This window comes from Chamaea fasciata, unplaced genomic scaffold (genome assembly GCF_029207755.1).
Source record: "Chamaea fasciata isolate MVZ Bird 193981 ecotype frontalis unplaced genomic scaffold, bChaFas1.0.hap1 SCAF_25, whole genome shotgun sequence".
Classification (NCBI taxonomy): domain Eukaryota; kingdom Metazoa; phylum Chordata; class Aves; order Passeriformes; family Sylviidae; genus Chamaea; species Chamaea fasciata.
The window spans coordinates 5,773,512-5,789,363 of record NW_027094110.1 but is presented as its reverse complement, the minus strand read 5'-3'; the positions used below and the strand labels follow the sequence as shown (position 1 = coordinate 5,789,363).

The following is a 15,852-nucleotide window of genomic DNA, read 5'->3' as shown; positions in this document are numbered from 1 at the left end:
CCTCACACCATCTCCCTCATGCACTCTCTCAGATCCTATCCAGCCACTTCTTAGGGATTGCTTGAGTCGGAGTATTTCTTGCCAAGACCACCCTGCACGCGGCGAGGGTGCTGGCAATAGTCGCTGTACAACCACACCATCCCTGTGCCAGTCCTGCCCCTCAGGCTGGTCCCAGGCTTCAGCTGCCATGCAGCAGCACCGTGCCCGGCCAGCTCAGGCTGCATCCGAGCTGAGGAGGAAGGAGGGAGAGCGCAGAGCACCAGTTCAGCCAAGAGGAACAACCCTCCCACTACTCAAGCAATCCGTAAGGGACACAGTGGTTTTTTTCTGTCCATCTGTACTGGGGGAAACTCAGGTAAGTGAATCTTTACATGTAGAGACAGTGCCACTTTATCCCCCCATCCTTTCCTTCTCACACTCCTTGAAAAAACATTGATAATTGCAAATCAAAACCGTTTTTACCCAACACAGATGAACTCCAGCAGGAACATGGCACTGACCCATCCATCTTTTGGAACTTAAAATGACACAGACACCCTTAGATGTTCAGTGTCTGTACTAATGTCAGCCTCATTTTTCATAGTCTTGTTTAAATCCATCCTCCAACCTGGCTAAATCCCACCCTGAGGCACAGGATGCCAGCTCCAGCTCCCACTGGAGTGCACACAAATCCCTCCAGCGCCTCTGTGAGCCCAGGCTAACCAGCCTTCAATGTGCTGTTTACTCTGAGACCCTGACCACACCTCGATGCTTCCAGATGTTTGGCATCAACTTCTCTCCAAGTCTGGATGGCCGGGTTTGAGCCTTTGCTGCTGACACACATGGCAAAAAAAGCCGGTCCTGCCTCTTCCCAGAGCTGGGACCAATTCCTCTGAGGACACTCCTGACCTTTCTGGAACAGCCATGTGGACACACCACTGCAGTCATCAGGTTCTTGGTGGGTTTTCAAAATTGCACTGTCCAGTTTAACTTGTTGGCCCTTTCAGTGAAAGCTGAGAGGCAAAGGCCTCAGAACAAAACTCCTACTGGACTGTATGACAGGAGAGTCAGAGTGCCCTGTTTATTAGATATTCTTATAGACCAGAGAATCCCCAAGGAATAAAGACACTGAGAGTCAATGGCATGGGAAGAGCTTGTACCTTGTTAGACACATAGAAAACAGGCTTCAAACTTTGCTTCTCACAGAGTTAGTTAGGTACACAAAAAATTGAGAACGGCTCAGAGGAGTCTGCAGGGGATGGGGGGTTCCTCCCTGGCTCTGCCCATTCTTGGGCACAACATGAGACCAGTGAGATACAGAAGGGCTCCAGGTTATGGAGGTTTTGATAAAATGTCAAAGTAAATGATTCCACAAAGGAACAGTAAGTGCCTTTCTTAAAAGGAAACGGTAATGGCTCAGCCTGTTGTTTTAAGCAGCAGATACAGCACAGGACTCCCTTTCTGTCCAGGTGACTCCTGTGGAACACCCAAACATCCTCTGGCAGCACATACAGAACGTGTCCTAAGGAGAAATAAGTCTTTAAAAAGTGACTTCAGGAAACAAGCGTAAGTTCCTTTTAAATCTGTTTTATAAGAAGGATACCAATGTACATTTTAATAGTTTTATTTAATTTTCCCCAAAAGGGAACCAAAGGCAGAGAGGTGTTGTGAGATACATCACACTGTTCTCATGGGGAAATCAATTTGCAAATGTTATTTTACCACTCTATAAAAATACACACAGGAGTGTGAAAAAAGCAAAGGAGCTCAGAGTGGCTGTCATGGAGCAAATATGTTAAATACAATCAGGTTGGTTTTTTTTTCCCCTAAAAACTGTGGCTTCTTGTGTTCCAGAAAACCAGTCTTTCATAGTCACATGCCACAGGAACAGAAATTTAAGTGGTGGCTTCCTCTGAGCATGTGCACACACAAGTGTTAGTGAAGAACTGCTCCCATGGGAGATGTGAGCGACAGAGCCCCGTCCACACCAGGAAAGAAGATATGCACTCAGGTTCATTGTCTCAGCTTCCCGTCCAAACTCCTGTGAGCTAGCTCCATCCCATCCAGGCAGCTCTGAAAAGAGTCTGTGGTTCTACAAAAGAAGTCACGTTGTAGGATCAAGATATTTACCCCGTGTTACGTGAGGAGGAACAACAGCCAAGAGGAACAACCTTCCCACTTCTCAAGCAATCCATAAGTGACCCGGTTCCTTTTTCTGTCTGACTGTGCTGTGGGAAACTAAAAGCGCCTCTTCACAGGTAGAGACAGTTTCCTTTCAAAAATAGTAAGGACACATTATTTTTTATCTTTAAGAACTTCCTGGAAAGTTACTGTGGAAAATGAAAGTGCTCCTGTGGTGAGACCAATGTGCAATGTCCTTGCTGCTTTCTCACAATTCCTTCCCTTAGCAGATGCGTGTTAAGATGAGGCTCAAAACAACGAGGCCATCGTCGACCTGGAACAAGGCAGGCAGACACTGGAAAATGTTTTATGTCCAATCATAAAACGTGGAATTAGCCAAAAATAACCTTTTGTTCAGATGTGGGAGGTGTGGTCTCTGGAGTGGGTCTATATCCCGATGGCCTGCAGCACTCGCTTCTCGTTGTCGTTGAGGTGGTCAGAGAACATGGCATAGCAGGGCTGCTGTGCAAACTGGCACAGGAAATCGGTGAGATAGGCCTGGGAGGGACAGAAACACCCTGTCAGCACCGCCCTCCTGGGAAATCCTGCTGCTTCCACGTGTCAGGAGACATATCCCAACACCAAGTAAGACCCCAGGACTGAAGGGAACAGAAGGGAGTGGTGCATGAGGAGGAGTGGAATCAGAGGGAAGGGTTGGAGCAGAGGAAAAAGGGCGGGAGGAGAGGGAAGGGCCCATCAGCAGCTGCAGGCGGTGGGAAAAGCAGGAGCAAAAGGTAACACAGGGGCTGACTGGGTGGGAGCATCTCCAAGTGGAGTATGCAATTCTGTCATGTTCACTACAACCTACTCCTGACTTCTGCCAGTAGCTGTGAAGCTCATGGGTAGAAAAGTTTCATCTCCCTCTATTCAAAGACTTTTGTTAATTCACATTTCCACGTTATAGATATTAATGATAAGGAAAAATAGCTGCAGAAATGCTTGGGACACTCGGCTTTTTCCAAAGTAATTTCAACTAACAGGGTGCTTTCTGGATGACAATCAATAACTGATGTTTCCAGTGCTTACGTATTTGTTAAAGTACAACATTTAAAAAATTAAAGCTAATAGGGAATGATTGGAATCTGATAAAACCCCTCATTCTAGAGCATCACCTGGAGATCTATTTGGTAAAGAGGGTCCTTTAATGCATCTGGATCATCCTCTTCATCATCTTCATAGTAATCTTCATCTGTCAGAGGCAAATCAGTAGGTTTTAACATCAAAAAGAGTAGACTATCTCAGGAAGTTTTCTATTAAGCTACTGAAACCCAAGGATCCAAAAGTAAATAGTTTCAGCACTGCTGGGAAAATGAAAATTGTATCCAGAATATTTGCTCCTTTAGGTCATGTGATAGAAACCACTGAGGCCCAGATCCAGGGCCAGTGGAGGCTCGAGGAACACACAGGTGAGCCAAGCGCACATGGGACACTCACAGGCACGTTTGGGAATTCCATGAACCAGGATCTTAATCCCATGTGAGGGTGACACTTTGCCAGTTCTGAGCTAATGTGAGCGGTGTCCCTTGCTGTTTCCCTGTAAAGTTCTCCCTTCTGAGGCTACATGAGAGACGATGCACTCTCTCATCTCTTTATGCAGCACTTGCTCCTCAAGGTCTCTCCACAAACAAGCTCATCCATCCCATAGACACCACCACGCTGAGGTTACAACTACAGCTTTGAGCAGCAATTTCCTCTTTAGAAGAAATACCTGCAGGAGCCTGCCAGGTGTGAAGCCTGTGCAGCATGTGAACTCCCAGGTGATGTTATTTATAATGCAACAATTTAATCACCATGTTGCTCAAAGCCATGTCTTCTCCAGATGGTCCTTACTCACAATTCCAGAGCCGAATTCCTTCCCAGTGCCTGCAGCCTTTGTTTGCTGCTGGCAACGGAAGAAAACTTTGACTAGGATGTCACCTACTTGATTGTTGCATTGAAGGAGGACTTTCAAGCTGCTACTCACCATACTTGTTTGTGGAAAGAATATCTGATAAGAACTGTCCTGCTAAACCTTCATCTTCATCCTCATCTTCTTCCTGATCCTCCCACATATCATTTGAATCATCTGTTTAGAAAAAAAATTCTAGAAATGATCCGAATCCAAGAGGTCCACTCTGTGATCACTCTATACGGGACTGGAGTTTGTAGGCAAACACATCCCTGGCATGTGTGGGTGGATGAAGATAAAGACCTACAATCCTCCTTATCCTTTTAGAATGATTCCAGAACTGGAGCCAAGCAAAAGGCAACAACAGGAATGGATACTTGAACTAGGAAGAAAGGCAAAGGAGGTACACCGTGAAATGGTAATTTTATTCGTACATTAACAGATCCCATCTTCCAAACTAGCCCAAAAGAATTTTCAGGTCTAAGGATACACAACACTGACTGATCTTATTCTCCCATTTTATTTATTTTTACCTAGAAGAGATTGGTAGCACTTAAATACAGCACAGGGAACTAAGAGACGTTGTGCTCATGATGAACTGTACAAAACAAGAGATCTGGAGAGGGACTTTGACAAAGAGGAACGGCTTCCCAGTGCCAGAGGGCAGGGTTAGATGGGGTACTGGGAAGAGATTGTACCCTGCAAGGGTGGTGAGGCCCTGGGACAGGCTGCCCAGAGAAGCTGTGGCTGCTCCTGGATCCCTGGAAGTGTCCAAGGCCAGGTTGGACGGGGCTTCGAGCAATGTGGGCTAGTGGAAGGTGTCCCTGCCATGGCAGGGGGTGGAACAGGATAAGCTTTAAAGTCCTTTCCAACCCAAACTAGCCTGGGATTCTGTGATTCTACGAGCTTGTCCTCTGGAACACTATTCAAGCCTTTGTAGTTACAGGTACATGACTTACTGTCACAAAGTTCCTTTATCATACTTTTCAAGAGAAGATTAAGTAGATTTAAGCCATGCAAAGAGAAAAAGCAAACCCAGTATTTTACCTTGGCTCCAATCTGCAGTCGTCTGTCTAGATGCATTTGCTTCCATGGCATTAGAGAGTTCATTTATTATTAATTTTAAGATTTTTACTAACAAAGGAATGTTTGTCCAGCGCTCAGGATCTGTAAGAGAAGAAATACATGTATTCATGTTGCTTTTAATTAAAAGTTATAAAATAGACCCTTTTTTTTTTTTGAGGTGGGGGTTTTTTGTTAGGGAGATTGGGAGAGAAAAACAACTGACATAAATCCCCCAAAGATTCTTTGCATATACCCTCAGAGCTACATTCCCAAAGATCTCAATGCAATTTCAAGCTTGCATATTCCGAGTGAAGAGGAGGTAGGGGGAAAATCTTCACAGTTTAATCAATGTGTGACTCTACTCCTGCAGGCTGCTTAATGGAGTCATCCGGAGTCAACCTTTCTTTCCTGAAGTCCATTTGCACATCCACAAATGCTTTCATGTAAATGAGCAGTGCAGGCATGGCTCTGCCCCTCCTGAGGCACTGTAAGCTCCAACTTCTCCTTACTAGTGTTCCTGCAGGGCTTAATTCCACAGGGACAGCTAGACAGTATATTTGCCCTTAATTACTAAAGCTAAGTGTCAAATAAAGAATCTGGAAGCATTAGTTTTAGCTCCTCCCGATGCTAGTATTAATCTTTGTTTAACTCAAATGCTGGCAATTGCCATTTTTCTGTCTGACCTTCATTGGTTTGGGTTTTTTAAGCCAAAAATAATCAGGTAGCAAGTACTTTGTGACCACCACTCACCTCTTAAAATCCCTAGTGCTTGCCCCTATTCATCTCCTTAGCTGTCACCTTAGTCCTTCACTGCATCACGGCAGATCCCAAGCCCATGGCAGCTGAAGGCTCAAGGAGCACCGACTGTCTGGACAGGCTCCCAAGTTTGGATCTGTCCAGCCTCCACATCCCACCCCACCACCAGTCACACACCAGCTCTGGCACAGCGGGTGGCACAAACAAGGTCTGACTGATGGCCCAGGACAGCAGCCCCCAGGTGCCCTCCCCCTGGAGCTCAGACCTCAGGAAAAACTGCCCAGGGCTCTGCTCTCTCTGATTTAAAATATTAATCTCAACAGCAACCTCCAGTCAAAGACTTCGTGTCCAACCTATTAAAAATAAGACAAGTCTTATGCAGGAGATTGGTCAAGCTTTCCTTAAATCTCTAACTTGTTGAATCATTGCTTTTTGTGAAAGTGTCTCATTGAAAAAGACCCCTCTTTGTTTTAAATGTCTGTATGCACTAAAGACACTTTCCTCTCAGAGAAGCTACCAGGCATTCAGAACTATCAATTCTCTCTCATGATGCAAAACAGCAGTGAAGAACTCTCCATCCCATAATCACCTCATCCAGTTATATTAAATCAGACATGAGGAGTCCTCCAAACCAGTCTTTGGCAGAATTTAGGTAAATAGATACAGGTAAACAGATATATTAAGTCCACAATGTTTGAATTAGCTCTAAAAACCAACACGCGCCTTCTGCAGGAACTTTCTCCCACAGCTCTGTGTGATCTGCCAGACCTGTCTGAGGCCTTTCATAGCACCTACTTACAGGAAAAAAAAAAAACTGTTAAACCCAGCAAAATAATTACTTACTTTTGGCCGACTTGGATCGTGTCCGAATTCCCTCATCCATATTAAATATTTCTTCTCCCTTCACCCTAATGTCCTGAAGTCTCTTGTCATCTGTGTTGATGCCATACTGCAGGAGTTTGCACAGTGCTACAGAGCTGGGAGCAGAGAATAGGAAAATTAGAGACTGGAATTTCCCCGAACTGTCTGGCTTTCATAGCCCCTTTCTAACAGGGAACACAGCCCATAGCAGATACCCAGATGCCCTTTCTTCTACATCTTTGCCAAGAACAAGCATGACAGAATTTTCCCATGTCTCCTGCTTTATGTCAGCATCCGAAACTGGACTCAGCTCCTGACCTGCACAGCAAGCTGGGAACTGGTCAAGCTTTGGATTTAGCACCACCAACAGCACAGACATCACCCATACATCCATTAGTTTCTCCAGGTCAGAAGGGCCACCAGGTTAAACATGCCCCTGCAGTGCCACATGCACACGAAGATGGAATTAAGAGGAAAGCAGTGGCAAGAAAGCAGTAATTTGGCTGATCTGCAGAGATGATCTGCCCCCTTTCTCCAGTCTCAATGCTCATTTTCACTTCTGGTCCTTCGTGGCTCTGCGACACTCAGATCTTCCAGCTTGCTCCTCTCCTTTACATGCTCTTTCCATTTCTGATGCTCACCTTTCTACTCCACACTTCAAACCTTCTCCAGTTTCATGCTGTTTTCAAGCATATTGAGGATTATGCTGACCACAGGTCAAGGCTGACAATCTGTGCTTGGCACCTCTAAACCCCTCTCTTCTCCTGACTCCACAAATCTCAGACTGAAGCTTTGGAGTTCTGTGGAACTGAACTCTTTTTGTGCTTTCATTTCTCACCCTCTCTCTCTCCCACACTGTGGCTCTGACTTCTGGTTTGGGCCCAGGTCTCACCTGCCACCCCAAGCTGCCCGAAGTTTTCCCATCATTTCATCAAGACCCAACAGCCACTTCTTCATCTTCCCCCCAGTGGATGGGGGCTGTAGACACAGGAGGTGTCAGCTGCCTTCAGGGTCCTTCTACTAACCCTGAACAAGAGGCTCCTCAGAGCAGGCCCTGCTTTTCCTCAGGACACAGGAACACCAAGCATTTACTAATGCATGGTAAATGTCACCACAACCAACCAAATCCAAGCATTTAATACAGCGTGGAGCCCTGCTACATCACCTGTACGCAAACAGTTCTCATCTTGGACAACACAGCTCTCAACAATCACCTTTAATCTTGTTCTCCTGGTCAGCCTTAGCTTTTCCCTGTGCCATAAGCCTCAAGAGATCCTGCAGACAGGCCTGCACTGTCAAAATGGGGATAAAGCAGCAGGCTTAGGGATGAAACCAACAAAGTGTGATGAAAAAGAGCACTGGATCCCCAAATCTGCTGCTTGTGCTTCAAGATCATTCACTAACTTCCATTTTGAACCTGCTTTTCCTCATTATTCATTTCACAGGCTATTTGACTGCCCATAGCAATGACATAACAACACACACTAAGTGAGTTAACAGCTGGTGAGACCCCTAAGAGTAGTCTGTGAGGCTTCACGATTCCAGAAAAATCTAATACAGCAGCTGTGACAACATTTAAATGTTGTCCCATGCTTTGGAATACAGCACTCAGCCTCCACCAGAACACAAACATGCTCCTACAGCAAAAGGGAGAGAACACTGGTGCAATCGATTTCTTGATCGACTTTTAATAGATCAAGAAATCACCAGATTCTCTTAGGAAACCCTGTACAACACCCCAGAACTCTACAATCATCTAGGAACGCAATTTCATGTGTGGAAGCTCTTCTCATCCCATTCACAGATGTTCAGTCCCAAAAGCAGCCCTGTATTTGCAGGACACCCCCTTCCCCCTCATGTCTCTGTTCCAGCACAGGAGCACAAGGCAGCAGGAGCACTGATGAGGAAGATCAGAGCTTGCTCCAGTTACCACAGCTCTCCTGAGCAGAACTGACAGCACAGGGAGCAGCAATTCTGCCCACACACTGCTCCCATCTGAGCCAGCTCCCTTTCCCTGCGCCCAGCACTCAAAACAATGGGATAAGGGCAGCTAACACAGGAGTATCTGTGGGTCCCACCTGACTTTGCCTTCATACTGCCCATAGAAGAGGTGCTGCCGGCTCATCCACTCGGCCATCACAAACTCCAAGGCGGGCTTGCCAGTGGGGCCAGGCAGGCTACACAGGAATTCCAGGAGTGGTTCCAGTTGTGAGTGAACCAAGTGAGCAAACACCATGATCAGGGACTGCAGGAGGAGAAAGGCAATGTTGGCTGTACATAATTTAACAGCTGGAAATGTTTTATCAAATATTTAAGCAGCTGGAGTGAAGCTGTGCTTACTGAAGGAAGCTGAAGCTCCCTGCAGAAGTGAAGGCTGTGCTTACCAACCCCGGGAGGAAGGGAAAGTACAACTAGCTGCAAAACACTGTGCTACAAATGCAGGCAATAAAACACCATCACATCATCACTCAGCAGCACCTTCCCAATTCTGAATGCATTTCGAACATGATTTTAGGGAAATAACTATAACTTGTGAAAAGGTTTCGTTACAACATGCAGTTTTACAGTCTGACTCCCAAAGACCAGGGGCAGAACTGATTTGCTGTGTATGTTTAAATGTCAGTCTCTCAGTCTGAGGGCATCTCTGTAGCCTTCCTCAGGGAAAAGCTGCCCATCTCCAGAGGCCCATCTTAAAGGCTAACACAGGGATCCAGCACTGTGAAATGCTTGGCTACAAGGGCTGCATGGGACTGCTTCAGATCTAAACTTCTGTATCTTTTAAATCCAAAACCGAGCAAAGTGAGAGCCATTCCAAACAGTTAACAATCATCAGTATGTCCAGGGGTAAAAAATCCTAAAGCAGGTGAGATCTGCTGACATTGAAATGGCCATTGTGGCACCATATGCTGCCTTGAAAAATGCACATTCAAAAATCAGAGAAATAAGATAAAATGGTTAGAGAAGAGTGAAGCTCAGCTAAGTGCTGCACAGGGGGCAGAGATGGGATCTTGCTCAGCAGTGCCAGCAAAATGTCTTCCCCCAGCTGCTACCGAGGAACCAGGGCAGTCAGCACGAGCTGTTTCAGATTGAGGGCATGGGCAAAAAAGACGGGAGAGAGAATGAAGACCACTGGGAAAAGATCACTCCAGAAAACTGTGTCACTACAAGTAGGTCAAGGCTAGAAGAGATGGTGATGCTTTTCATCTGGTCTCTCACCTCACTCAGGGCAACTACACCTCCCAGCCACCAAAAGCTCATCTTGTCTCAAGTCCCAGGCATTTATCCTTGGAATACAGAACAAATCCACTCAAAAAGACATGCTGCCTTTGCCATAACATTCCTACTGAGGCAATGCCTATCGTTCCAAAGAAGGCTTGCAAGTACAAGGGCATGAGGGACTGCTGAAGGTGAATTACAGCTTATCCAGGAGAATCTTGCTTACCCAGTAACCTGACAAAAAAATTCAGACCTGAGGAACAGAATGGAGCTGTGTCACTGGAAGGTTAAGTTGGGTATCAGGAAAAGGTTCTTCTCCCATAGGGCGCTGGTGCACTGAACAGGCTCCCCAGAGAATGGGCACGCCCCAGGCTACCAGAGCTCAAGGAGTGTTAGGACAGAGTGGGACTGTTGGGGTGTCCTGTGCAGGGCTAGGAGTGGGACTCAGTGATTCTTTTGGGTCCCTTCTAACTCAGAAGATTCCATGATTCTCTGATCAGAGTAGGCATTTTCTGGAATACTTCAAGAGGATACACAGACCCTCCTATTGCATGAGCCATAAATAAACGGGCACGAAATGAAAGAAAACGATGACAGTTTTTTCTCCTGGTGCTTCTCCTCAGTTTCCTGGGTGCCAAGCCTGCTCACCTGCATCACACTGAGCGTCTCTGCTTGCTGCATTTTACTCAGGATGGCTCTCAGGATCTGGTCCAGATTCTCTCCCAGCTCACTCCCGGCTTTTGAAATTAAAGTGGAGACCAGCCTGCCCACAAAGGCAGCGGTGAACTCCGAGGTCCGTGGGTCCAGGAGCTGGCTCACCACTTGCATCACGTACCAGAGCCCGTTGTGGCCCTGGTCATCGTGCCACTGCGCGATCTGCTCCAGCGCCACCGACACGTACGCGCGCAGGCACTCGCCGCCGTTCTACAGAGACAAGCAGTGGGTAAGGAACAGGCAGGCACGGGCAGACATCCCCTTCACCATCCCAAAACCACCCTCAACCAAGATGAAAGCAAGGGGAAAACCAGTGGCACCTGTAAAAGATTTACAAGTTAAGTTATACAGACCCCAGCTCATTATCAGATACACTACTCCTCACTGCCCAATCAGCAGCAATCAAGATAACTAATAAATACGCCAACCACCTCAAGTAGCTGCAGTTTTGTGCCAATCTTGGTACCTAAAGAAATTCAAAGGGTTTTCAACAAGTGAGAGATGAAGACAGAAGTGTGACATGAACTCAGCAGCTAGGCTGCAGTCCTTTTCAATTCTTAGCACAGAGATCCAGCAAAGCAACCAATATGCAGATCTACAATCTCTGTCGGCTGGTCCATCTCCAGCCTATTCTTACTGGTCTGTTGTTTAGGCAAAGACCATATTCCCATGGTCTGTATTCACATGGCAAAGAGTAGCTGCCACTAAGGAACTCCTTACATCAAGAATGAAACCACCCTTGTTATTCATATACCACCTAGGAGCTGGAATGAAAAGGCTCCCTGCACTTCTAGCCTCTGATGCTTTTTCCTCCTTGCTAGATACTCCAAAGACATCAGGCCACAGCCAAGCCTGCCAGCAAACACAGCTCAGGCAGTACTGATGCTGGTGATTCCCTGCTTACCCTTATCCCACACCTGGCTCAATCAAAAGGAAGTTTGCCTTCCCCTTCCCGCATAAATGAGTACAGCAGAAAGCTGCTAGAGGAGGAGGGCTAGGAGAGCTTTTGCTGTCCTGTGTCTGTGAATGTTCCTGAAGATAGCCCCTGCCACTACCAGGTGTGATAAATGTTATGGGGACAGAAAAGCATTACAGGTTTGCTTGGTTGTTTGGGGTTTTGGTTTTTTTGAGGGTTTTTTTTTTGCGTTTTTGGGCTTTGGTTGGTTGGTTTTTTAACATGCTCCAGTGCACTAAAATAGAAGAAACATCCAGGCTGCTGCCTTTCTCCCTGTAGTTCTTCACATTCATGAATGATTAGGAAAAGCCACTGCAGGTCCTGAACAACAGTACTTTCATGGTATAAACTGGAGGTGGCAGTGGCTCTGGGAGGCTGCTGATACAGCAACTGGCAAGCACAGTTTGGGCTTCCTCAAAGGCTGTGTCACCTCTCTTGGACTGGTAGAGCCCTGCAATCCTCCCCCTCCCCACAGTGCCGCCTGCCTCCCCCTCCCCACAGGGGTACCTGCATAGTAGCATTGTCATCTGTGTTCAGGCTGCACTGTGCCACTGCAGGGAATGCCTGGCAGATGAGGAGCTGGGACAGAGGGGGTTTTGTATTCCTCACAACTGTGGTCAGTATATCAATAGAAGTCTGAAAGGAAAGCACAAACTGTCACAGCAGCAACCACAGAACTTGAAGTCAGCACAACCCACCCCTGCTGCAAACATCAAAGGTGAGACCTGCAGGGATGTGGCCACTGCTGCAACCCCACCCTGAACTCACAGTCTAGAATAATTTTTAAATGCAAGGACCCTGGAGTCATACACCCAAGCATCACTGGTGTGAGCTGTAGAAGTTCCCAAGACAGTTCCCACATTAAGAGCAGTGTCACCACTCAAACATGGCAGACAGATGCAAGCTAATCGGAACAGCCAGAGAACTGTTCTAGCTGACTTGTTCCATTTTGGTCATATTGACTTTAATTTATTTTAATTACCCATAAGCAATTGTTACAGTCATACCAATTAACAGATTATATGCATATTGATACAGATGTTTATGGATTTAATTCCATATAATCATTCTGCACAGTCAGTGCTTCACCTTTTATTAGGGCACCTGTATCATTTATCTCCAATTCATACAAACGTGATGCATAAATCAGAAAAACCCTTAGTAAGAAGGGCAGGGAAAAGTTGTGTAGTTTACTGGGAGAAGAGACTGTTCCTGCTGAAAGATGGCAATGTCATGGCAAAATGACTGGAGATGACTGATATTGTGGAGACTGGAAGAAAGCCAGAGAAGCAGTTTAAAGCAAACTTTTGGAAGCATCTTCCTGCACCTGCAGTTTGTCTCTTCTTAACAGAGAAACCTCCCCCAGTGACTGAAGCCATTGCTCCAAAGCATGTCCAGAGCAGCCTTTCTGCCCTTTGCAGAGCAGCCCGCCGGGAGTTACAGAACAGGAACATCTCCAGCCCAGCCCATGCCCCGCTGAAGCACTTACTGCACACAGCCCCGCTGGGATCTTGTCAGCTGGGGCCTGCATGATGCTGACAAGGGTTGGGATCAGCCTCATCTGCATTGGACCCTGGCAGGTTTCTATTTGAGCTAGCTCCTTAAAAATATCCTGGGCAAGAGAAGCAACAACAGGATCTGGAGAGAGAAAGCACCATTTACTAAAACACACACACACCCCTTAATCTTTGCCACCACTATTCTGGCTGGGCAAAGCAGCCAGTGACCCCTCTGCCTTTACCAAGGGAATCAATGTTCATTCAATGACCATTGATTAAGTTTTCAACAGCAAAACCAACTGTGCTTTGGGAATGTAAGTGGAATGCATACCGTTACTGTACTTGAGGAATATTGCAATGGTGAAGGGGCAGATCTTGTTCTCCATGCTGGCTGTAAACGCCGGGTCCACCGTGCACACAATGCACAGTGTCTCCATCACCAGGTTCAGCACCTCAGAGCTGAACTGAGTTGCCAAGTGGATCAGGCCATCCAGAATGCTGGGAAGGAAAGGCTGCAACACGTGGGTGCTCTCGGAGATCTTCAGCTGGTCACAGTAGCTAGATGAGAAATTTATGATACAAAAATACATTCCTAATATATTGAAGCAACTTAAATATATTGCATTCTAGATAATACGTAAGGAGTTGTTCTATCCTGTCCATTCTTACTCCATAAGTTCACTCCTCTAGGACTTCTCTCCTTCAGTCCACTACTGCTTGACCTCCCAGCAGGTCAGCAGGAAGGAGGAGGAAAGCACTCGCCAGAAATCTTCCCTCCACATTCCACACAAAGCAGAGTTGAGCCAAGTGATGTTGGAAGGTTCTACTGCCCCTCAGTGACAGACCCTTCCTAAGAACTGCCCATTGATGATGGAGAAAAAGAAAAAAGTCTAGGACAGACACTGCTTACTAAGTGTTTTGTTACCATGTTCTACAAGCGAGCTGGGGGATGATAAAGCAATTTCAGGAATAACTAGGTCCTAAATCTAACTTTATTTATTCGTTAACATTTCAGTGCAAATAAGAGACAAAGTGTTGTTTGGAAGTGGTGAACAGTTAGGTTTTAGCATGTTTTTTTGATTTTATGCTAATGTTCATTTTTTACTTCAGAATGAGTACAGCAGAGCTTCTTTCTGACAAAAATGGGCTAAGAAAATCAGGCCCCAAACACTCCTTTTTGCTGCGATTGGCTCCATAGGCCTGTATGATGCCAATCATCACCTTTATGATGAAACAGGAACAATCTGGGTTCCATCCCTGTGCCTTCCAACACTATTTAGTGCTGCTCCTCCCTGTGACCATATCCATCACAACACTTTACTGTAGCCAACCTTGACTCTCAATTCCCTATTTCTCATTATAGTTACTCTATTTTGAACCTGTTTGCTAACACTTTTTAAGCTGATGTCTATTTCGTTCAAAGTACAACCTCCCACAGCCCAAACGGAAACGCTATTTTAACAGACCAGTTTATCAGTGTGATTTATGCCCCTGTCCTGGGGCTGTGGAATAGCCCAGGGTTTGCTTACCCCCAGATGGCTCTGACTGCAGAAATCCGGACAGAGGGGGGCTGGGTTTCGTGCAATCCACTGACTGTGGCTTGCAGGAACTGCTGGATGAGCTCCGGAGACATGGCCACAGTGAAACGGCTGGCGGCCCACAGGGCCCGGCCCAGGAGGAAAGGGGATACTGCAGCAAAGCAAAACACCTCAGTGGTTTCACAATAAGCTCTATGAGTTTAAAATCACAGCTGCTTCCATCCATTATTTAAAATCTTGTTATCCCAACAGGAAAACACTGAAACGTGACACACAAGACAAGTGTGCCGACATACAAAGAATTTTTGTTCATGGGCAGAATCCAGTTTATTTTCTTAGTTATTTCAAAGAGTAATTTCTCATGTACTAAAAAACCTCTTCCCTTCAACTATTTACCCTTGAATTTGTTCATCACTGAACAAAAGCAAAGGAAGAGAACAGAGGCTTTTCCAGTAATTCCCATTTATCCAGCTCAATATTCTGTCCCCAGCTGAAGAAAACAGCAACACCTTAGGGAGGAGAATCAGAATAACAGAGCTCATACCCAGGGACCTTTCACAGATCACATTACTAATTTGCAGCCATCACCCTGCAGTTACAGAACAGAATTCTGTGGTTCACCAGCACCACCGAAACAGTGGACATTCGTTATCCACTCACCTGCTTGCACTCATCAAGGTATGATATATCTTTACCACACTTAATCCTGCTGCCTTTTCAGACTATGAATCTCCTTACCTACCTAGGCTGGCCTCAAGGTGATGATGCTCTCTGTTCCTCAGCATTTTTACTGCCATTATTTATGTTCCTGCAAGTACTAACTTTAAGATGAGGACATAAAACACTCTGTGCAAGACGTACAGCAAGAGAAGAGCTTTGTTTTTTTAAGTCAGTTATCATAAAACATTTTTTTTGTCTGTACCATTACTGACCACTAACTGGCTATCCTTGGAGAGCCATCAACCCGCTGACTCTGGGAGCCCTTCTCGAGCACAGCAGCTCATTTACAACCCAATGCCACTCATGTAAATGAATGTAAATATATGTAAATTGCTGAGGTTGGTTTCTTACATGCACTGCACACCATGCACTTTGCACACTAGTTCTTCACCCAATATTAACACAAAGAAAAGAAAAAAACCCTTCTTTGTAGTGGGCTAAATAAGTGTTTCTTTGATGAAAAAGGAACTCAGGAATCAG

At 45.9% G+C, this 15,852-nt stretch overlaps 1 protein-coding gene across 1 annotated transcript in view; it reads right to left on the bottom strand.

Annotated features, from left to right (window-relative positions):
• Window positions 1–1,587: 1,587 nt before the first annotated feature.
• IPO9 (importin 9) overlaps window positions 1,588–15,852 on the bottom strand; it is a 39,636-nt gene continuing 25,371 nt past the window's right edge. The window contains exons 14-24 of the mRNA XM_066203874.1: window positions 14,644–14,803; window positions 13,446–13,672; window positions 13,105–13,253; window positions 12,123–12,251; window positions 10,595–10,870; window positions 8,809–8,975; window positions 6,713–6,846; window positions 5,096–5,215; window positions 4,124–4,225; window positions 3,273–3,349; window positions 1,588–2,658 (exon numbers count right to left, since the gene is read on the bottom strand). Coding sequence (XP_066059971.1) covers window positions 2,548–2,658; window positions 3,273–3,349; window positions 4,124–4,225; window positions 5,096–5,215; window positions 6,713–6,846; window positions 8,809–8,975; window positions 10,595–10,870; window positions 12,123–12,251; window positions 13,105–13,253; window positions 13,446–13,672; window positions 14,644–14,803 — 1,652 coding nt within the window. The 3' untranslated portion in view covers window positions 1,588–2,547. The remainder of the gene's footprint in view (window positions 2,659–3,272; window positions 3,350–4,123; window positions 4,226–5,095; window positions 5,216–6,712; window positions 6,847–8,808; window positions 8,976–10,594; window positions 10,871–12,122; window positions 12,252–13,104; window positions 13,254–13,445; window positions 13,673–14,643; window positions 14,804–15,852) is intronic.